We start from the raw sequence: 23,483 nt of genomic DNA, 5'->3' as shown, positions 1-23,483 counted from the left end.
GAAAGGTTTGAGCTGAACAACTTCTTTGCCTTTGCTGAGCTGGGTGTGGCACTGGGGCTGTTGCTGTGCCACACTGCTGGGTTCGGGACATTGCACGCAAAGCCTTGGCGTACACGGAATGGCTGCAGAACTTGGTACACAGTTGTACCCACTCATCAGCAGGTGGTCGGTGTGTGGGATGAGTGGGAGCTGTGCCTAGCCGTAGTCACTCAGAACTCATTGTACGGTGACGTCACTCAGGCAGGGTCTGAAGAAAGCCTAAGAGAACGCTAGTTCTCGTAAAGACGTCTCTCGGTTCATAGACGCCTCCACTTCTCACCAAGATAGAATTAAACTGAGAAGCTCGCTGGGCCCTTCTGCTAAGATAGCCTGATGAAATCCTGATTCTTCAGTGCCCCCAAAAGCTGACCTCTTAAAAATTATTTCTAGTGGAGCTGTTCAAACAAACTGCCTGAGATTATTTTCATGGCCTTCAAGAAGACAAGTTGCTTAAAAAGAAGTTTGGACTGCATGCAACGAAAGTCTAACTCTCCTCACCACACACACATACACACATGCATACAGGCACACACACACACAAACACACACGTACACAGAAAGACACATGCTCACACACACATGGGCAAGCAGGCATGCACACACGTGCATGTGCACACACAGGTAAAATATCAACTACTACTTACTGCACGTTGTTTATTTAAACGTGTTCTTTTGCAGCTGAACCTCTCAAGGGAGCTAGAAGTGATTTGGGGACTTTCCCAGCATGGGCTATACTGTTCACGTTATGAAAAAGGTATAAGTTAGCCTGGAGTAGCAGGCACCCATCCTATACTGAGCAGTCTCCTCTGCCTGCAGAGCTTATATTCAGCGTTTAAATCAGAAATGTAAGCCCCAAAGAGAGGCTGCAGAAGGGGCTTTGCCTGAACACCTGTCTCGTCTTTCTCCCTGCCCAGCACACTCATGTTTGCTTGTCTCTGTGCCGGCCTCCACCCCACGATTCCAGGAAAATACAGAAGCTCAATAGTTACTGTTGAGTGAGCGAACAAGGTACTAGTGCCCCCAGGCCAGTGAACAAATAGGTGCTTTTAAATGTGTGTGTGTGTGTGTGTGTGTGTGTGTGTGTGTATGTTTGTCTATTTGGGGTTGTAAATGTGTGTGTTTGTTTATTTGGGGTTTTAAATGTGTGTGTGTGTTTGTCTACTTGGGGTTTTGGTTTTGTTTCCCTTTCAAACTTTGTTTAACATCTCTTGGACCCATCTCAGGATCCACATTTTGCAGGGTTTTTTTTCCCCCTCTTTGAGTTGAAAAGACTAAAAAGAAAGGAATCCCAGGCATTTTTTTTCTCATGTAGGTCCCTAAAGCTGCAGTATTCCACAGCCTATGGCTAGGGAGCATCCCCAGCCTGTCCATCACAGTGACTTATTCCAGGCTGTTTTCATTTGTGGGTCCCAGAGCCACTTCTAACTCTGGCTAGTGACCCTAACAACCTGGGCTCTAGTTTATAGAGAAACAAAAAAGAGTTCATGGGGACCAATGGAAATTTGATGTCGGTACCTAAAGGGACTCCCAGGGACCCTATACTCAGCATGCAGTAAGAGTCGTGGCTTTAGAGAAAACCTCAGCTGAAACACACCGCTCCTTCCTGGAGATGATCACAGGCCCGGGAGAGTTGGAGATTAAGTATTTCAGGGAAAGGTTGCTTTTGTTTGTTTATTTGTTTGAACAAGACATCAAATGCATAATTTAAAGCTTGTTTGTTTTGTTTTGCTTTATTTCTTTCTGCTTTTCGCAGAGGAGAGGTTTCGAAACGTGGCCCCTAGACTATCCACACCACTGCTGGGGATTTGCTCCAAGTGTGAATCTCAAGTCCTGTCCCACCCCTGCTCCTTCAGGAGCTCTGTAAACAGAGCCCTGCAGGCAAGTTTCCCCGCACCCTAAGACGCTCTGATGCACACTGCAGTTTGAGAAAGAACTGGGTAAAAATTAGAGACTTGTAAAGTCGACTCGAGCTCAGCTGACCCCAGAGGCAGAAGGCTTCATCCCGAGTCCGTTCCTGTCAGGACAGAACTTCCCTTTCTTCTGTACGATATTCTGTCTTGTGTTTTACTCAAGAATCCCATCGCTTAACCCAGGAGATCAGGGCCCTTTCAAATGGTTGGTCCACAAAGTAAAGGGCGAAGTGCTAAGGCCTGACTCTGCTTTTTACACCCAAGTTGGAAAAACAGGATCTGCAAAGAGGTTGTAGCTTCCGTTTTTTACCCCAACATCTGTTTTATTTCTTTTTAAAAGTTTTCTGAATTTCTCTTCATTCAAGACTGGAAGAATGAAGTTAAGGATAACCGTGATGGTTCCATAAGAATCTCCAGGCATTGTATATTAATTAACTTTTGGACAGAAACAAGGGAGAAAAGGTTTGGTTTGATTCATGGTTTCAGAGTCATCAAGGTGAGGAAGGCAGGGCCAAGCAGCCCAGCTCACAGAAGCAATGTGGGTCAGGAGCAGAAAGCAAAGAGCAAGAACCAGGGGCCAAGCTATAACCTTGAAAGACCGGGCCCTTGCCAACTACTTCTCTAACCTGAGAAGAGAAAAGGCAATGGCTGCCGGTAGAGGGGAGAAGAAGGCAGATGAAAGAGGCATTGACAACCACCCTTCCTTCACACTCCAGGGTCCAGGCCCTGAACGGCTCACCGCCCTAAGCTCTGCTCTACCTTCTCTCGGGTTTTACTCATTGATTTATTGATCAGAAAAGTAGCTAGCAGGTCGCTTTGTTGCACAACCATAGTTCAGTTATTTAGGAGGCTGGGCATAGGAGAAGTTTGAACAACTGGACCCCATTTCCAAAAACCAAAAGCAACGGCCAAGACTGTGGTTCTGTGGTAGAGCATTTGTCTGTGATGCATACGTCCCAGGTTCAATCCCCAGAATGGCCAATAAATAATAAATAAATATCCCCAAACAAGCACATTGAATACAGATGTGAATAAAATATAGCACAGATGCCAGGAGCTTAGGGAATAGGGCACAAATGAAGGTTCAAAACTTCATACGTGTAGTAGGAGTAAGGATACATACTGGGGACATAATGGAAACATTTGTCAATCTGTCTTTTGAGCTGTGATTTCTACCTGTGCACATCAACCAAGCCAGACCCACAGAAACTGAGCCTGGGGTCCCTGGAGCTAGGAAGTAGAGGCCACTCAGACTTCCTTTACCTTTCCTTTAGGGTAAAACAGATACTTACTTTTAGACTCAAGTCTGCATCTATTTTGCTGTTCTAACACTTGGTCCTCAAAATATTGTCTCATACTCAAGACATAGGAACACAGACTTGGGCCTGCTTTCTATGACTCAAGGTCATTGGTTATAGACACGCTCATTCTGGGTAAACATTCAAGCTGACCCTTCAGTTCCCAACTCTCCTCACCTATAGGCTGAGATTCTTGATCCAAGGTCAGGGCCTCCTCCCTGTGTTCCTGGGCAACAGACTGCACGTCTGTCCTTGATCATAAGAGTTCACTTGGCTGGTACACGGCACAGATCCCTGCCAATCCGCCAGGGTGCCTGGACCCCAGCCCAGAGCACATCGGGCTGGCAGCATGGATTCTCTGGACACCAGAAGGCAGTTGACTTTCCAGTTTGAAAGACTTTGTGTGCCCACAGAACACCTACTCAGCATCTTCCCCGAGAGACTGAGGACTGCACACCCCAGAGAGCGCTAGGAAGGGGTGGGGGCTGGGCAGGTCTGTTTTGCAACTGAGTCATGTCAAACCTGTTGCCTGGTTTCCTTTGTCTAACTTGATGTCTCCTTGGTGGGGAGGCAAACATATTGATACTTTATGTTGTGATTATGTTGCCTGAAAGAGATTTTTCCCTTGGTTCACCAGGCCTGCCTTTAGGACTGAACTGGGCTTGCAGAACCTCCTTGGACTGGGTGTATGGCTTTCCATCTGTCTAGAGCACACAGAAAGTTCCTTCTGGGGCAGGGCGTCATTGCCGCTCTCAGGGCTAAGTGTGGCACTTATGCAGGGGGTGGTTGCCCGTGTTCCTCTGCCTGTCGTCTGATGCTGATGCCTTTGCAAGATCAGAGGCTGTGTCTCTGTGGTAAAACATTTGCCTCTGATGCGTGATGATGTCTCAGGTTCAACCCCCAAAAGAGCCAAATATATATACTCAAGGGTATTGAGTACAGATGTGAATAAAATACAATACAGACGCCAGGAGCTTAGGGACTAGGGCACAGATGAAGGTGCAAAAACTTCATACATGTAGTAGGAGTCTACGATACCTAGAGGCCACACAATGGAAACATTTCTCAATCTCTGTCTTTTGAATTGCAGTTCCCACCTGCCCTGTGAATCCTTCCCTCTAAATGTTTTTCTATATTTGTAACGCTCTTTGTCTCGCCAGCCTTCGAAAGGTGGCTTCTTTGCCATTAGATTTTTCTCTCTGCCTGACCCCTCGTCTCCTCCCTGATTTCTTTCTCAACAGGAAATATCCTGACTTTGCTCTCAGCTCGACTCTCCTGCCAAGCACTTCAGGGAAACTAAGCTTCCAAAGGAAAAACAATGGAAAGGCAACTTATCTATATTTTTTAAAGTGGAGTATTTTGGTACAAAAGATTACTGAATTCCACATGTCAAAGGAAAAGACATTAGTGGTAGTTACATATAAACATACATTTATTGTATACTTACTATGTGTAAGGAATTTCTGAGCACATGGGGACATACAGATAAGGTATTGTTATCAAAAAGGGTGGGCGTTACTGGGGCAGGCAAGACTCAAATGTAGGAAAAGACAAATTATATTTCAAAAAAGACATTGTCACCAGTCCCATTATTACAAGAGATGGGGAAGAGGTGAAGACTGGTGGGTGGGTTCCAGATGACAATCCTGAGCTGGGTTCACCTGCAGTGGCTCCAGAGAAGGCTGGACACCGGCTCAAGAGCATCCTTGAGGACGATTCTAGGTTTGCGAAGAGAGGGCGGGTGATCTACTGTGATGGAGTCAGGGTCAAGGAGGAGAGCGGGAAAGCTTCGCTCACAAAGTCGTAAAGACACTGTGTGGTGAGGTACAGATGGTCAGAGGTAAAACTAGGATCGACAAGGCTTCGAAGGCTGAGTTAACTTTAAAAAATGTCTGGGTTGCAGCTCAAGCAACTATGTTTTCAAGCCATAGTTGGAGTTGATCTACATGGAGTTACTTTTCCAGAGCCGTGGTGAATTAGCACAGTCAAAGCAATTTATGGAGAAAAAAGTTTATTTGGGCTTACGGTTCCAGAGGAGTAAGAGTCCATCAGGGTGGGAGGCGGGGCAGCAAGAAGCAGGTACTCTGAGACCAAAGCAGGAACCAACCCCTTGCAGGTTAAGTTTGTTTACAATTAAGATGGTTAGGATTAAGTTCCTGTTGGTCCCCTGCGGGTTAAAGTCTCTATTTGTAGTTAGAGAACAAATTCTTGTTTGTCCAGTGCTAAGCCCTTGCAAGTAAAGGTTTCTATCCATAATTAAGAATAAGTTCCTGTTTCTTAGATTGGATATAAAAATGGCAAAACACGTTTTTCAACCCAAACTCGTTCTTCTTCCTTCCTCTCATTGTATTTTTCTAACGATGTAACAGTCAACTCTCTTACCCCTGAAAAACACTTTATCTCTCCCATAAGAGACCTCAAAATGCCATCAGGGGCATTCCTCCAAAATGCCGATTTAGGGATTTGTCAGTCCTGGATGCACCCCAAAACAGCTAGCTTTAATTGGACAATTGAGAATTTGGGTTGTTTGTTTCTTTTTTGTTTTGCTTTCCACAATTTCCAGTTTAACACAAGTCCATCCTGGGCAACCTAGTGAGACTGTCTCAAAATACAGCAGAAGGGCTAGGGAAATGGTCCAGGGTTGAATGTTTCTGTAACATGCAGGAGGCTCCTGGTTCAATCTCTGGTAGCAAACATCCTCAGAAGCCGTGGAAGGGGGGGTTGAGAAAAAGGAATTGATTTTTTTTTTTTCCTGGCAGGGAAACTCCAAGAAATGGATGAAGCAGTGGAAGTGGAGTCAAAGAGAGGGGGCAGTTGTTAATCCCACCGACGGACTATAAGGCCATTACCACAGTTTAAAGCTAAATTTGAAGCAAGCTGTATTTAAATACTGGCTAGCTGGATGGATTCTGGCCAGGTCTATACTCAGGTTCCTGGGAAATGACCTAGAATCAAGTATGGCAAGGGCTTAAGAAGGAAAACTTATAACTCATTGCATTTCCTGTCAGGTCCAATCAGGGGCAAGCATATATCCTGAAGGCCCTCCAACCTGTGAAACTCCGCCCACATGTGATCAATCACGTTGGGTGCAGATGGGTCAAACAAACTTGTTCAGAAAAGTGAAAACATGAGGCTTATTATCTCCCATAAACAAAAGCCTCCAGCAATGTAGGAACCTTCATCTAAAGCAGGGGGCTTGCAGGTCAGAGGCAACTTTGTTTCAGGGACCTCTTAGGCATAGTAATTAAAACTTAAAGTGTAACTTTGGTTCCCACACAGTGATGCTTGTTTGTGACCCATAATTAAGTAAATGCCAGGTGAGAGTAATAGAGGCACTCAAAATCAAGGGGCGGGTTTTTAACTTGGGACCTAATTGGGCCAGTGAGAAACTTCCCTTGGGCAAGTTACTCCCCTGACCTTGGTAAAATGTAGATTTTTCTCTTTGATAAAATGCAGAGGCTACCTTAAGAATAGCACCAACTTTTGGTGAGGGTTGCAAGGAAATAATGCCTTCAATACGGCGTGCAGCGTAACAGAAACATTAACGTAGTCATTGTCGCCGATACAGTAAGGACAGCTCAATAGGTTTAGAAGCTAGCAGGAAGATACCAACAGTAAGGGACCCAGAATGCGGAATCCTACAGCAAATAAAGCTTAGGAGAATCAACAGTCGGCCCAGGGCCCAGCTTGGCTGTCAATCACAGCTCCTTCTCTGTCCTTGCACTGACCACAGTGTCACCAGAATGTGGCTTGGGTGCTGCATCGTGCCAAGCCATTATATAATAGTTTGGGGTGATCCAAACATATTTTAGAACCCCTCGATTCTCAGGCGCTCAGCCAGACGGCGTGAACTGTGGCCTCGGGGAAGATGTTCTAGACACTTCTCTGTGACGACCACTCTGAGTGCGTGGTGATGAGCACTCTTAGGGTTTCCACAGTTTTGCTATTTTAAAGCTGAATCCTCGGGTTATCTCCACTGTGTAAACTAAAGGCAGACCGGTTCTAGCAACCAGCACACTCCCACTACAGCACAATCCCTGACTTTCCTTTGATTTTTCTTGCTTCTTTTATATGTAAAAATTATTACCTTTCAACTGCAAATCGCTTTCATTTGAGCACTGATGAAGCTGACACCTTCAGGTTTATTAGTCACCAGGGTTGGGTTTTTTTTCTTATAAAGAAATGTCTATTCGCACCTATTGTTACTGTTTCTTTGGGTGGCATAATACTATTTGTCTTTTTAAGGGTTCTATCACCTTTCTGGCAAGCTCTCCGAGCTTCTTTTGAGAAGTAAAGTGGTTCCTGGAAAGCATTCTGGGTAAACTGTGAAGGGCCACGTGCCTGGTACTATTATTGAAATGCTGATCTTGTTCATTAACCCATGCTGGAATCCTGTTTCTAGCAGAGAAATGTTTGTTAATTCAGGAACAGTCTGACTAAACTGTCAGCTGCCTGGGCCAGGGATTGTCATCCGGCTCACCCACAACACTCAGCACAGTGCCTGGCACGGAGCATGTGGGCCATAAGTACGTGGATGAGAGAATGCTGCCCGGGGCACCCAGAAACAGTTGAGAATTAGCTACATTCTTTCACCAACGCAAAGTTTGTTCTTTTTTCCTTCCTTCCTTCCTTCCTTCCTTCCTTCCTTCCTTCCTTCCTTCCTTCTTTCCTTTCTTCCTTCCTTCTTTCCTTTCTTCCTTCTTTCCTTCCTTCCTTCCTTCCTTCCTTCCTTCCTTCCTTCCTTCCTTCCATCCATCTTCCCTCCCTGCCGAAAGAACTGGAATCAGCACAAGGCACCCCAAGACTAAGTTCTCCGCACAAAGATTTATTTGCCCCAGAGGGAAGGGGCAGGGATAAGAAACGAGGACTAAGGAGAAAGGGAGGGGAACAAGGAGGTAGGGTTACTTGCCTCCCTAGGGCCAAAGGACTGCCTCAGGATAGAAAGGAGACCTACGTGGCCGGGGATGCCCCACATTAGGACGAGGTGGTTAATTTTGATTGGACAGATTAACCAGGGTAGTCAAAAGGAGGCTTTAATACTTTGAAAGCTGGACCTTGTGGTCAGCCTCAGGGGTAGAAAGTTGCCAAATAAGGAACTAGACCTTGGTGGCTAGCTGTAGGAATGTGGTCTAACGGTTTTTGCGTTGTTTGTTTGTTTGTTTGTTTGTTTTACTTTGCTAAAAAGCAAGGGAGAGGGAACAGGGAAGGGCAGGCCTGTGGGAAGTGTTTGTGGTGCTCCCGCCTGCTAGAGCCCCGCCCTCTTCCATCCCTTGAAACCAGAGGTGAGTGCATCTGTGTAGAGGGAGTTCGCAGGCCACAGCTATGGAGCAGTAATCTGAGAATCCTCAGTCTGCAAACCCCAAGTCTAAGAAACTAGTTCCTCTGTGGTAACATCGCAGGTCTAGTTAGCAATCTAACCTCATTTATTTGAGAAATGAGAGACAAGAAAGGTTTAAAGATGCAGGAGTAGCATTCGGTGATTGATAAAATACTCCAAGTATAGCTTTGTTTTCAATTTACCAGCATCTAATTCCCGAATAGATGGCGACCACGCCCTTCCTCCTATGCCCCGCCTATCACTTGTCTGCTACTTATAAGAACACTCTGTGAGCAAGATCTGAAGGAAAGCAGGCAAAGGAGTACATGAGCATACGGTGGCACCTGCTTATTGCGTAGTTACTACATCTCAGGTGGCTTCCAGATAAGTGTGCACAGCCTGCACTGAGCAGCTCTGAGCAAGCCGCCCTCACCGCTGAGGGGCAGTCTTCACAGAGCCCAGGATCTACCCTTGTCATGGCACCACTTGACTCTTGCGCGGTTACAGTCTCTTGCTCCAGGTCAGAGCTGCCTGCTGCCATCTTCAGTCAGTGCAGCTGGAATCACTGAGACCCTCGCTCATCAGGTCTGTGAGGTCTCCTTGTGGAGGGAGGAGATCCAGGGACTTCTGTAAGATTCTCCCTAGGTGGTTGTGTGGGGGAAGGGGCTTGCTGCCAAGCCTGACAGTCTATGCCATTCCCAGGACCCACCAACGTTGTTTTTAAAGAGATCCTGTGGGTCCCCTTCCCACTGAAGTTTTTAAGCCTCGACGGGCATGATAAGAATTTTGCCATCATACGATTACTGGGAGATTAAATGAGATGAAGCTTTAAGTCTACTTTAAATGTATTACCAATCTAAACTGGACAGTGACTTGGAACTCTGCAGCTACTCAGTAGATGACAAACAATGTAACCTCGTTGAAATGCTGCCCAAACATTGCTGGAAAGGGACAGAGAGATCAGGTTCAGAACTTGGAGCTGCGTTACAGAGACCATAGCCTCTCCACGCCTTTATCTGCCTCTTTTTGCTGCAAACCCTCGGTGGCTTTCCTCCAGTTCTTTGACTTTCTGGTTATCTGCCTGTTTGTGCCTGTTCCAGTCCCTTTGCCAGTGTTCCTCTGCCATCAGTTATGCTCACTAGCTTTTTTCTTGTCCCCTGTGGTGAGGGAGGAGGAAAAATAGGTCATCTGCTTCCATCAAAAAAAAAAAAAAAAGAAGAAGAAGAAGAAGAGTGAATTTTGAACGCCTCAGCTATTTCTTGCCCTATCTTCTCTTTTCCATTTCCTCCGAGGAGAGCTTAGCGGTTTGCCACAGTTCCCTTCTGATCTCACGATTCAGAGCTAGCCCTGTGTATAACAGGCACGTAGCCCATCGGGTACCCAGAAAGGGAACGGCATAGTTTAGTCCAGTTGACCCCTGTGTAAGAAACCAATCCTTTCCCACTCAGACCATGCCTGGGGATATGTCAGGAGATGTCGCCTCGTCAAAGGCAAAGCAGATCCCCGGAAAGTCACAGGATTCTAGGGCCAAGCCCATATGCCACCCCAGAAAGCTGTTCCGACCCTCACTGACTGGCCGTGCCAGAAGATGAGCCTTCCAAAACTTAATAAGCATCCCTCATCTCTAAGCACTTACCTGCTCAGTATTCATAGGCCGTCCTCTTCTGCTAGCTTGGCTGGCTCACATTCAATTCCTGTTTCCTCACAATACTCAATTATTTTTAGTTTTCCATTTTCTGAAAGCTGGTGATTAAAATATGCAGTATTTATGTTAAGTGGCAACACAGAAATTGGCCAATAACTTACTTTTATATAAATGAGGATGCATGCAAGGGCCTTCTAGATGCTCAGTGCTGTGTGAGGTACACGGGGTGAAGGACATGGTCCCTACCCCACCCCAAGGTCAGACTTTAGTGCCTAACACAATTGATGCTGTCATGGTCTATCCCGCTATCCGTGGCCTTTATTGAAGCCAAGAGCCAAAGAACAAGGGACAGGATCCATTTATTCCTCCAAGTCAGTGTTTGGCAGCATTTTTAGGAATCAACACTAAATGTTTTGTCATCATTGAGGACCAGTCAAGCTCCAAGCAATTGTCCGTCTTAGATTAATAATGTGGTTGAAGCAATGCCCATCTTCCTTTCTGTGGGAAGCTGGTATAGAAGTCTGAATGGAGGAAGATTGATTTTGCAGAGAGCAGCAACTTTGCTTAATAATGACAATGTCCTTGAAGTCGCACCAGTTAGTATTTTCAGAGATGTGCCTCCTTGGCTCCCCATTTCTGTAACATGTCACCTCCATGAAGCTGACAGAGGAGGTAGTTGGAACCCAGGACTCGTCCACTATGGTAACACTGAGAATGACTGAGCAATTCCAGCCAAGGAAATTTTACTGGCATCTCAAGTCCTTTGATACCACACAGAAAACAAATGGAGAAGCACCACGAAGGATGAAGAGAAAAGTGAGTTCCTATTTATTTTCTGAGGGTGAAGAATGTTTGCAGCAACCGTACACTTTTTGTGGGGCTCCCCATAAACCTTGAAGGGCAGTTGCTCCCAGCTTCTGAAGCCTCACAAGATCCTGTCATAACTCATCTCTGTCCCGCAGCTACATGAGCGTAGGCTGAGTACCACGGGTGAGGTATTAATCCTTTTTATACCTCAGCTTCCTTCTGTAGGAGGATTGATAACTGCATCTCCCTCCTAGACGATGGAAGAGATTTAACAATGAGCTATTACTGTTTTATGTTGCGTGTACACGGTATCTTAACAGGGAAGAATGGGGCATGCTTTTAAAGATGCCACTAATAGCACTGTGCTGGTCCCATTGACTTTCTTTTTGTATTTTGTTTTTCCTGTAGATCATATAGGAACCCATTCATGCTGTGGATAAGATGAAGGAGTCAAGATACAATAGAATGCCTAGACAAGTCACTTTTGGGGGTCAGGAAGACCCACAGTTCTCTAAGGAAAGTCCCTTCCTCTCCATCTCCCTCTTGGGATACTCGTGGGCGGGGCTGCTGCCTGGGCTGGCTTTGCTTCGGTGTTCTCATCTTCAAGAGCAGGCGGCTGGCTGGTTGCTAGAAAGCCTTTAGAAAAGGAGGGATGCTTTTCCGCAGCTGTGACGTGAGTGGCCTCAACAAGCTATTGACCGAGTCAGAAAGCAACTTGACGCTAGCTTCGAGGCCTCTGGTCTTCTGTGGGCAGTATCACCCTTAGCTAGTGTAATCATAACTGGGGTCCCGTAGACAGAGGGGCCACCCCCTCCAGAGTGAGACCCGCCTGCGACTCCGGTGATACAGGCTCAGGATGAGCTTGACTCAGGTCAACATCACCCTGGTCAGCGACCAGGAAAACAGCTAAAGAGGAGACAACAACCCGGGGACCCAGTTCACTGCAGGGGAAGAGGGGTGTTAATCACTGAGCAGCAGACAGATAGTAGTGGCCAGTGGTGAGGCAGAAGGATGTGAACAAGGTCCTCTGCATTTTTGTGAGACCAGAAAAATCCCTGGTGGTGCATCTCGCCATTCCCCGGCCTGAAGTGGAAGAAGGGTCTGGCCCACACTCACATCTGCCCGCTAGGTGGATTTGTCTGTGATCCTCTTCTCCATTCGGGCCGCTTGCACTCTGCCTCACAAACATCCGTGCAAATCCACAGAGTTTTTTCCTGCCCATTTGTACCACTGAAATCTCTAATAATTAATATCCTATCTTCAGGTTAATGATTTTTGTTGTTGTTCGTTTGTTTGAACAAACAACGGGGGGGGGGGTGAGACATTTGTGCTGGTCTTGTTCCCTACAGTAATGGCTTCTACTGGTATCCATTTTGTTGTGAGGAACAGTATTTTGTTCTACTTTGTGATTGAATAATATTCCGTTGTGCATATAGACCGGGTCTTTTGGACCATTTCAGCTGTGGGCAAGCCCTGTGGCTCAGTCTATGACTCGGCTGTTATGAACTGGGCTACAATAAATATGACTTGCATTGCTTGTTAACTGAACGATCCTCCTCGGGCCACACTGGCTGCCGGTCTTTGACGATAGTAACCAGCTGTGCTCACTGATGTAAAGATACAGTGTATGGAAGGCCAAGGGGAGCCCAGAGGTTGGGTCACTGCTTTGAAAGGATGAGTCCAGGTTCTCATGGGGCAGCCTATAGCAGTGTGTGGCCTTGTGTGGGGTTGTGCCCTCTAAATGCTTCTGTTTCTCTTATTACTGGGAAAGAAGACATCCCCTTCCATCTCTGGGTACCATGGCTGAGAGTCTCACCAGATTCTCTCCAGGGAAGAACAGAGGTTCCTTACAGGAACACCAGCGTTCCGACCTTAGAAGATGGGGGAAGACTGCTCAGGGCAGCACCGCGATGCTCACCCCCACCCCACCCCTGGGACCGTGGGGGGGCCCACCCTAAGAGCTGACTATATTGCAAAGACACAGCAGGTTCCCTCTGCTGTCTCCCAGACTGCTGACCCTCACAAGTTCCTATTGACTGAGTCTCTTGTAGTCAAAGCCAGAACACGAGTGTGGCTTCCTTTGTCCTTGTAACATCACCCACTTGGCCATAGCTGGCAAACCTGCCAGATCGACGCTGAGATTCTAAGTCTGGCCTTGATCCTCACGCCAGCAGCAGGCTCTTTTGGAAACTCATAAAAGCTGAGGGCTGTCACATGACAGCGAAGCAGAGATGCAGGGGTGTGTTTGGAGAAGGACAGGACCATGTCCGTGGGTTGACGACAGCCATAGATGAGATTAAAGGGACCGTGCACAGCCCTCATCTCTGCCCCAGGCTTTGTGCAGGAGCAGCTTGACCTCAGACTTGACATTCAAGAACCTCATATTCACACATTTGAAAAGGCTGTGAAAAGAGGGTTTGTCGTGATCCCAGAGGCCAAAATAAGTGCCCCCCCTTTTGTCGAGGTATTTTATCTCAGCAGCAAGAAAGTAGCTAAGACAATAGAGCTCTGCAAACAGATTGTTCTCCAGCAGAAACATGTTTCCTAACCCCTGCAGTGTCTCTGGGTATTGAACTCTGTGAGCCTCGGGCAACTTCCTTAACAGTTTCACATCAGAATCACCACAGGAGAAGTGGAGAGCTAAAACTCAGCTTATGCTAAGGCTGCTAATACTGTTAACAGCCAAGGACTGCTAGAGTCCAGGAATCCCTGCTTCCCGTGAGTGGCTCAGATGCTACGAGGGTGATAGCTATCACACGTTTACTTATTTATTGCCAATGGACACAGACCACTGACCACAACTGTTAGGCACTCAACAGAACTCCTGGACTGTGTATTTACTTCCGGTTTAACTCCATGTTCTGGTTCCAGAACACAGTCATGTCACCAAGGTTAAGAAATAAAAGTGACCTGAAGAAGCAGGAGGCAAATCTTGTGATCCCTTTGTTTGGCCATTTTATATTTATGAAGCACCTACTATGTGACGAGCGTCAAACAGCCTGCTCTATGACTCACAGTGTGCACCCACTAGGAAAAGAGTCTGTCCAAGAGACCCTGATCCTACTCTTAAATTAGGGCTGGGTTGTGGTGTGTGCCGGCTCAGCATATGTAAGGCCATGGGCTCCATCCTCATAACTTGAAGAAATAAAAATAAAGCAAAATAAAACTCAAAGAATTTGAGGCTACAAGGAAAATACAGTCGCTTTTTGCCAGAGCTCTGGTTGGGTTCTGGGATCTACAATCCTTGTCGTTCATTCAGAACAGCCGTAGCTACTCAGGGGATCTAGTGTGACATTGGTTTACAGGGTTGTATTGCGTGCTAATTAAAGCAGGGCCTTCAACTGCCCCTGTGCCAACATGGGCAGAGGGCAGAGTTTTCGGGGGCAGGGAATAGAAGCGAAGAGGGCATTCAGGGTAAGGAGCAGAAAGTGGAGAGATGCAGATGTGTGAACACTCTTCAGAACCGCAGAATTCCAGTTCCGGCTGGAAGGAGAAGCCGAGTGCGGATGACACCCTGTCAGACACCTTTCTTGTGAAAGCCGCAGCAGTTCTTTAAGCTGCGGGTGATAATGCCTAGAATTCTCATCACGTGTTAGTGTGACTGCATTTCTATCGCGCCTTATAATAAAGACTCTATTAGATGTGATCTGATTGTCGCCTTTCTCCGGCTAACCCCGAGGATGAGAAAGATCACAGCAATGACCTTTGTTTGCTGTGGAGCAGAGAAATCCGATTTGTTGTTTTTCCATGTCAACCCCACTTCAAGCCACAGACGCAGTGTAAGAGCCCGAGTTCTCCAGATCCATGTCCCTCGTGTTTCCTTTGTAATCGCCCATGTGTACGTGTTTTCTTTCTAGAGGTTGTATGAACACCCAGTAGCCTGCTTTCTTTCCTCAGCTGCGCCTGTCAAAGTCGACACTCTGTAGAGCTCAGTGTAGGCCAGCATGTTCTCTGCATTCAGAATGTCTTGTGATTTAAAAGTAGGGGAAACATTGTTCTTTGAAATACTTTTTTTTAAAAGACTCAACATGACAATGTCTTTTCCGGGTCTATCTTCATTTGTCTCGTTAAAGGTGTGTCTCTTGGGTTTTCCTCTTCAAGAACATAATGACTTGGTAACAAAATGTTACTGGTCTGTTCTTTTCTGGAAGCCACTGCCAGGCAGGGATGAAGCCCTGCCTGGCAGAGTTGCCAAGGATTCTGCTAAATCAGGCCTCTTGTAGCGCTCTGCATTCACCAGATGAGCAGCTGATGACCTGAGTTTGTTCTGGTTTTACCAACGCAGGACGATCTCTGCCAAAACTCACCACCAGGCCGTTAACTTCAACATCTTCGAGGGCATGGTTTGCCACGGGGTTCCCCTGGTGACTATTTCCCGAGGCAGAGTGGTGTATGAAGCAGGCGTTTTCAGTGTCGCAGCGGGAGATGGGAAGTTTATTCCACGCAAACCGTTTGCTGAATACGTTTACAAACGGATCACGCAGCGAGACAAGGTGAGCCCCACCGCAGCGACCAGTGTCGTTAAGCCGCACTGCCCTGGGTGTCAGGTTTGTTATTTATTGCTCTTGATGGTGGCATCATGTCACAGTAGTTCAACACACTCCTGGGCTGTCAAGATTGGCCAGGGATCACAGGCACACCCCAGCTTTCAGTGAAAGAGGTCCTAGCTGGATGTTTGCAGATGTATCTCTTAGGGTTTCCTTTTTGAGGGGGGGTGGTAAAGACCTCTTCACCATTGTGGCAGTCAGCGTCTTCCAAGAGCGAGGTTACATGCATCAAGGCACTGGGGAGGGGAGTTGTTGGCAATAACCATGAGAGAAAGGAAAAAGGATCCGAGAAACACTGAGAGCCAAGAATGCAATTCAAGAATGGCCCACGAGAGGAAAGAATATAGGAAAGTGAGGGACACATTCTAGGTGGCTGTAGTTCAGGGAGGATCTGAGACACCTCTGAGGTTCCCAGATCCAGATGGCACTATCGCTGGCTGGGAGCTGCCATGAGAGGCATGGTCTGCTGTCTGCACACCATTGGGGGGGGGTCTTACCTCAGCAGCTACGGCTTGAAGAATGGTCCCCCCCTTTAGCTGAACATCCACAGGGTGCTTCTCAGGGTGACCACCAGAGGTGGAGTTTGGGGCAGGGAGATCTGGATGGGAATACTCCCCATTGCCTAACAGTACAGCCTGAGCAAGTCCCTTGTCGTCTTTGGGCTCTGCTTTCTCACCTGGACATTAAACATTTCCACCCTCAAATAAGATTTTTAAATGCCAGAATTAATAAATGTCAGTCCCGTCTCTTCATTTTCTCATAACTGATTCTGTAACACAGGCTTATGATCTTTGTAACAACTCAGTGGTAAAAAGAGGCATTTTTTGATTTATCTTGCATTTCACATTTTGTTTATACAAAATTTTAAACATTTTTAAATTTCATTTAAATACACTAAAATATTGTAAAAAAAAAAGTTTTGGTGAAAGAATTTAGAATTCTGTATGTTGAGGGTGGGGAGGTAACTCTGCCCTCTCAGTGTGCTCTGCTAACAGCCTCGCAGCGAGCGCTACCCAGCTGGCCCCACTGTGAGCGCTTCTACTCTCTCCTCCCAGCAGGCTTCACTGCTGCTTGTCCCTTCCCGGGGCCTCCTTGGTGTAACCTTTTGTGAACTTGTTTTTCACTCGCAGATTCCCAGAGTGTATTACACAAAATACCTCTGCTTTTCAAACAATTTCCCAAGGCTTTGCTTAGGTAAACCGGTGCTCTCAAGATACTTTAAATGCCTCCCAAATGCCACGAATCTATTTTTATCCCCCACCCTTTTCCCACGCTGGGTGACACCTAGGCCTGCCCTTCTGCTGAGCCACGCCCTGGCCCTGGATTCTTTGGGCGCGCTGTATCTCAGTCAACGGAGATGATGTTTAAGACGGTGCTGAGTTTGCTGTGGAGCTAATTTAGCAATGTCCGCACTGACAGGTGAGACGCTGAGAAGCAGTAACCACAGCAACCCCAGGTGTTTCTGCTGGTCTCTAATGGGCGTTCCAAAGGACTGACTGCACCCTCACAGGGAGGCGAGGGTGGAGGCTTCCCTTCCCTTTAAATATTAGAAAACTGAGCCAGGCAGTGAGGGTGCACACCTTTAATCCCAGCACTTGGGAGGCAGAGGCAGGCGGCTCTCTGTGAGTTTGAGGCCAGCCTGGTCTACAAGAGCTAGTTCCAGGACAGGCTCCAAAGCTACGGAGAAACCCTGTCTTGAAAAACAAACAAACAAACAAACAAACAAAAAGATTAAAAAACTGAATATTCAAAGAACCAAAAGTCTTGTTCAGTTCTTGGAGAGAAGTCGCGGCATAGTACACAGACATACATATAGGCAAAACATTTATACATGTAAAACATTTTCTTAAAAAAATTAATACAAAATAGAAGACATGAATCTAAAGGAAAGGGAAAGTGATTTTTTAAATCATTATTTTGGAATATAGGTAACTAATCTTGCCCAGAATGTTTAAAATAAGAAGCTGAGACATTAAAACATACTTAACTCTAGCAGGATGGGAGGAAAATTAAAGAAATGAAAGACAGAAGTAACAGGAACTTAGATGTTTCAGGTTTCCTGAATGAACAGACTATGTGTTATTAATTCCTTACCAAACACACAAAAAAAGCTCTTTAATTTCAAGTGGCTTATATCCCTGGAAGTTTTGTGTATTTAGAGTATTACAATTTTCAGCAAAATTGAAGGTACAAGCCTTCCCTAAGCTATTCTCAAAGCCCTTCTTTATCCTCTCTTCGGTATTAAGCAACTGCAGCCTTTTCTGGAGAATACGGTCACATTGCTCTTTATAGAGTGATCAGAACAGCTTCCTGGAGAAATGTACGGCTTGTGAATGCTGCTGCCAAAGCTTTTAAACTGCCTTGTATCTTTGCAGCGATAAGCACAATTTCCCTTCTAGATAAGAAAAAGCCGAGTGGATGACTGGCTCGGCCCTTGAAATGGGTATTTTCCATTTCCAGCATTACAGTTTGTCAATGCCTTTCTCAAGGTGGTAGGCATTGTGAGAAAGTCATTTAACTGGTGTCACCAACAGCCATAGAGTCCTGATTCACGGGGCCGATGGGGAATAGCAAGCAAAGGTGAGGCTCCTGGAGCTGCCTCTTCAGCTTGTAAGAGACACGTGGGCTCCGCGCTCCGTCCAAGGCCTTGTTCCTGTCCGTCTGGAAGCTCGAAAGCAGACAGAAAGGCACTTTTGCTTCCCAGGAAGAGGCAAGGGCTGCAGCTGCAATGTTAAGCACTGAGAGAAAAGAAGAGGGCTTGTGGATGCTGTTTGCCAGGCTGCTGCTGCAGGAAGGGATGCTTTCTCTGAGACCTGAGATGTTCCAAACTCTGAAACACTAGGAAATTTCAAATGTCAATCTTAGAGCTAGGAATGCCCAACCAAAATACTTCAGAACATGAAAGATGTCTAGTCTTGCACTTTGAAGGGCATTTCAACCTGAGTTCTTTCATTGCTTTATCTGACCTTTCTGCATCATTCAGCAATAATATTTATTGCTCATCAATTAGGTGTCATAGTTTGATTCTTACGATCCTGGAGATAAGTGCTGGTGCTCCTGTTTTATAGATTAAGCAATTGAGGCTCATTGTAAAGCACATTAATCATTAAGTTTCAACCCTACTTGGTGCATAAGTGCCGCCTCCTGCCTGTCAGGTGAGTTCTCTGTCGTCCCTCAACAGCGTGTAGGGTCTCACTTCTCCTTCTGTTGACCAGAGACCCCAGCCCCGAAGTAAGAATGTCTGGTGCTGCCGCACTGTCCTTGGGCATGGTTCAGAGCATGTTTTGAGGGTGCTAACATACATATGTCTTCATCATTGAGCCTTCTCTCTTCCATTGAACCCAGGAGCTGCTTACGTTGTAGTGACTCACTGGGAACCACTGGGTAGCTCAGTTTAATGTGTCCAAAATGCCCTCTGACCTCACCAGGGGCAGGCTGGACTTCATCCAGAGGCTGCTGTCATTCACTTGGTCTGCTGGAGGTCAGGCCAATATGCGCTGCCTGGCATTTGGAGTTTCTGATGTTTTTATGGATATTTGAGTGTCTCGATTCCCATGGGTGACATTGCACCAGTTATTCCATTGAAGTCTGGGGAGGCTTCTCTCTTGTTGCTGCCGCTTTCAGAAATTCTGGCATCTCCCTCAGTAGAGTCACATTTTCCATCAATTTACATGCTCCTCTTCCCCTAGATCAACTAACCAGAAAGCATTTCTGTAATTATGTAGATATAATGATGATTGCGATTAATGTTTATTCATAGTGCTGCGTATAATTCTCATTTTGCCTTTCTATTAACACATCACAATGACAATCATAATTAAAAATGATGAACTCAAATTGAACTCTCATCTGCTAAAGTAATCCACCCATACTCTGTCAAGTAAGGGGCTATTTTTGCTGTCTTTGTCACTTAGGGCACCTTTCCCCACGGGTTTACCTCCAAGCTGTCTTATCTGACTGTAGTACGGTTGAGGTGGAAACCACCGGTACTGAATTGTGATATAGCCAGCTCTTTAGTAGGGTGCACTGCAGAGGTGGCATGGCCCATGCCAGATGTATCCTCAGGTCCTCAGTGTCTTGAGATGCAACTTGAGAAAGTTGATGAATAATTTCACTTAATGCTGCTCTCATCAGAATAATAAAGAGTTCCCAGAAGTCCAATAACCAAACATCCTCCCTTCATTTCACAAATAGTTGTTGATCGTCAGGCCTGACTCACAGTCCTAGGATACAGGGACCGGTAAGCCAGCAGTCCCTGATGCCAAAGGGCTTGGCATCCTACCTCTCACAACTCCAGTTCCTAGTGTGTGCCTAGGTCTTCGTTCATGACCCACTTTTTCCCCACCTCTCTGCTGAGGTTTTCCAGCTATTTTTAATCCGGAATCTGGAATGGAAGAGATAAAGGCTTTAGATCAAGTTAAGAGTCATCAAATATAGATTTCAATTCCAAGTTCAGTGTCACGAAGGGAGCTGTCAGGCAGAAAGAAAAGAGGAGTCCCTATTGGTCCTTGGAGACCCCAGCCTTCAGAGGTCAAGCTAAGAGAAAACATCCGGGGAGCTGGAGAAAGCTAGACAGTGAAGCGGAGCCAATGAGAACAGGAGTCCCTAATGCAGGAGCCTAAATCCACTGACTACGCTCAGCCCAGATCATCTCAGTCCCATCCAGGCCCATTTGTTCTATGCTGCACTAAAAATCCGCTGAGAATTAAGTGTACTCTTGTCCATTTAGCTGAAGACGGTGAGGTTCCACAGAAGGCCTGCTATGTGCCACTGCAACCAAGAAATCAAAGCACGCATGCAAATGATTGCACTATGCAGCCAACTACCTGAAGAGCTGCTGGGAAGAAGAAAGCCCTCTGGGGCTATGGGCATCTGGGATGGGAAAAGGTAGAACAGGCTGTTGGGGCTGGAGAGACGGCTCAGCAGTTAAGAGCACTGGCTGCTCTTCCAGAGGACCTGGGTTCAATTCTCAGCGCCAACATGGCAGTTCACAACCATTTGTAATTCCAATTCTGGGGCATGCAAAGCTTCCTTCTTCTGGACTCTGTGGGCGGTGCATGTCTATGGTACACAGACATACTTGCAGGCAACACATGCATACATATAAATAATAAATTTAGAATATTTTATAAATGTATTATAGGATTTTTAAAAAGGAAGAAAAGACAGAAAAGGGGCTCTAGGGGGTGGTATGAAGTCACTAGGGTGTGGGACCAGATGGAACGTTTCCTGGCTTCTTTTCCCTAGGAATATTTTTTTTTTGCTGGTGTGTATGGGTGTTTGAATGTGTGTGGACACATGTATGTGTACATGTGTATGTCGTTCATGCTGAGGCCCAAAGTCGACAGCATGTGCCTTCCTCCATTACTCTCCCATGTTTATTTCATGAGGGAGGGTCTCTCAGTTGAACCCAGAATCCATAGATCAGCTAGTCTAGCTGGCCAGCGTGGCCTGGCGAGCCCTTGTCTCTGCCCCCCGAGGGCTGAGGGTAAAAACGTAAGATGCATTATGACAGACCCACACGGTTATTGCTCTCTCAGTTCAAGCAGAGAGCTGTGGCTAATGAAATTCAAGTGTGTAAAACCACAAGAGAGACGTGAGATGTGTTCTGTTTCAGACTTGCACACCTATGCCCGTGCAGCGTGCACCCTACAAGGGAGACGTCTTCACACTGAATTCCAGAGAGGCAGAAGAGGGTGACCGAGCTGGGACCAGGATGCAGGGCCACTCTTCATCCGGCTGATGTGGTCAAGCAAGGACAAAGCAGGCATTCTGCAGTGAGTATCCGCGTATGATTGTCAGCTTATAAAATAGCAGCTTTCTTCTTAGGCCTGTGAAGAGTCCAGAGCTTCAAGATGGAGGAAACACTGATCAAGGCCCTGATGACTTAGAACTTTAGGTGGGCAGTGGGACTGACGGGCCTTAAGCTAGCTGTCTCTAGAATATTCCAAAGAAGCCCCAGAGAATCTTCTATAGTGCAAAACCATAGGCGAGTGGCAAGCAGAAAGCCCTGCCTGTTGTATTAAAAGTACGTCCCATGGCCAATATTTAAAAACCAACTAGAACTTTATGTGGAAAAAAAATGAATCTTTGTATCAGAAGTGTAGCTACTTATAGCTTATGATTTAGCATTTATGTAAAACTGAGGAAGTAAGGAAAGTTGCACAATAGTTTTCTGAACGTATTTGGTAGCATCAGGGGCTGCTTCTGGAGGAGAGCAGCCCGCACTCTGCAGAGACTGTGAGCGCTGGTCATTCCTGCGCTGCCTTCTGCCGTGCGGATATTTCTGTGTTGAAACTCCTCTATTTCCCGTTTTCCCCAGTTTCTTTCCCCTCCTTTGTTTTCTGTTCCTGCTCCATCAAATCGCCACTAACAGGCAGTGCTGGAGCTTTAGCATTTCCGTGACGTCACTTCCACTGACCTGTAAAATGTACATTCTCCCCTTTGGGTGGTTTTCCAAGAGTCTGATTACTTTTTAAAATTGTGACGTGTATTTGTATGTTTCAGCGTGTAGCCATCTGGAAGAGTCTCACACTAGCAGTCGTGTCCAGCCTACACACTGTGGGTCACAGGATAGCCATTAGCACAGCCCAACACACAATCATAAAGCGTTCTTAGAACGTTGTGAGATGCTCTTTTGCAGTGGTTTCTTGGTAACTCCAATGTGTGGCTCTCAGTGTAGACTTTACTAATGACAAACGTCCCGGGGCAACGTCAGAGGGTCAGACAGTGCTATTGGAAGCTGACCTGACCGATGAAGGAATACGTGTGTGTCAGTTGGAGCGCTGCTGGACGACGGCCTGGTTCTCTACAAACTCGGGTGCTGCGCATACTCACATTTGACAGCCTGTGCTTCCCTAAATCCTGTGGCAGGGATTTGGATAATGAGCCCTGGGACGCTGCAGGCCTGGCCCCCTCATGCAGTGTGCTCTCTCGTTGCCGGGCATTGTCATTTTTTAACAACACTAGCCCCAAGCTTCAGGACTTCTGTCGTTTCCACACTACTGGAATTATTCGTGCGATTCAAAAAGACTGTATTTAAAATCCCAGAGATTAGCAGGAGAAAGAAACGGTGCTGGATGGGATCACTTGCTACCTACTCCCAGCTTTTGCAGAAACAGGCTTAGTGTTTACTTTGATGAGAACATTTCTTGGCGTTAGCTTGAATTCGGTCTCGCTTTGTGAGGGAGAATGTTACACTGAGTGCCTTGTACTCTCTTCAAAGGTTGAAGCGGAGCAAAGGCCCCGAGGCCGCCTCCCCGCCAGCCATCAGCCCCTGGCTCAGAGTCTGTTATTTCAACTCCCCGAGATCCTTTAGGAAAAATAATCGCTCTGGGCCGCTTTGATTTTTCTCTCAGAAGCAATAGCCGCCTGCCTCACTGTGCCTTTGTTGCTGTGCGAGATTGAAGCTATAAATGAATGTTCCTGGGATGGAAGTCTGCATTGATGAGCCCTTTCAGGTGTCGTCTTTCTTTACACCAGAAAGAAAGTGTAAAGATGACCTTCTTGTGTAAGGATTTGATTGCTGTTCTGTTTTGTTTTAATGGCTGCATTTGTTTGAAACAACGCTATGATTTTACATTTGATTGCAATTAATAAACACTGGGAGCTTCATTTTGTATTCCAGTATCTGAGTTGTGTGTGGTTATCTCCTTCTGCCTGGTGGGTGGGACCAGGACCCAGAGGATTGAGTCCGACAAGAGAGCACAATTTCTTCTGTTTTCAGTGGCTCCCATGATAGGTCCCAGGAAATCAAGTGATGTGTTCAACCATGAAATGAGTCCGAGGCAAACTATCCAATCAAATCACATTGATGGGTCCAGGATTTGAAGGGATTAACTGGCATTGGTACCACCCATAGATATGTTGATCCTCCCAAGCCCTTTCCTGTGTCTTGGTCTCTTTTTGCATCCAGGTGAG

The 23,483-nt window shown here is 46.4% G+C and overlaps 1 protein-coding gene across 1 annotated transcript in view; it reads left to right on the top strand.

The window, feature by feature from the left end:
- The window catches only part of Dpys (dihydropyrimidinase), a 63,736-nt gene extending 40,547 nt beyond the window's left edge, over positions 1-23,189 (top strand). The window contains exons 8-10 of the mRNA XM_050161097.1: positions 15,302-15,509; positions 21,181-21,340; positions 22,789-23,189. Coding sequence (XP_050017054.1) covers positions 15,302-15,509; positions 21,181-21,306 — 334 coding nt within the window. The 3' untranslated portion in view covers positions 21,307-21,340; positions 22,789-23,189. The remainder of the gene's footprint in view (positions 1-15,301; positions 15,510-21,180; positions 21,341-22,788) is intronic.
- The last annotated feature ends 294 nt before the right edge of the window (positions 23,190-23,483 follow it).

This window comes from Alexandromys fortis, unplaced genomic scaffold (assembly GCF_014885135.2).
Source record: "Alexandromys fortis isolate MF-2015 unplaced genomic scaffold, M_Fortis_MF-2015_v1.1 scaffold_17, whole genome shotgun sequence".
Taxonomy (NCBI): Eukaryota; Metazoa; Chordata; class Mammalia; order Rodentia; family Cricetidae; genus Alexandromys; species Alexandromys fortis.
The sequence above is the reverse complement of the archived record's forward strand: the minus strand, read 5'-3'. Positions and strand labels throughout refer to the sequence as shown.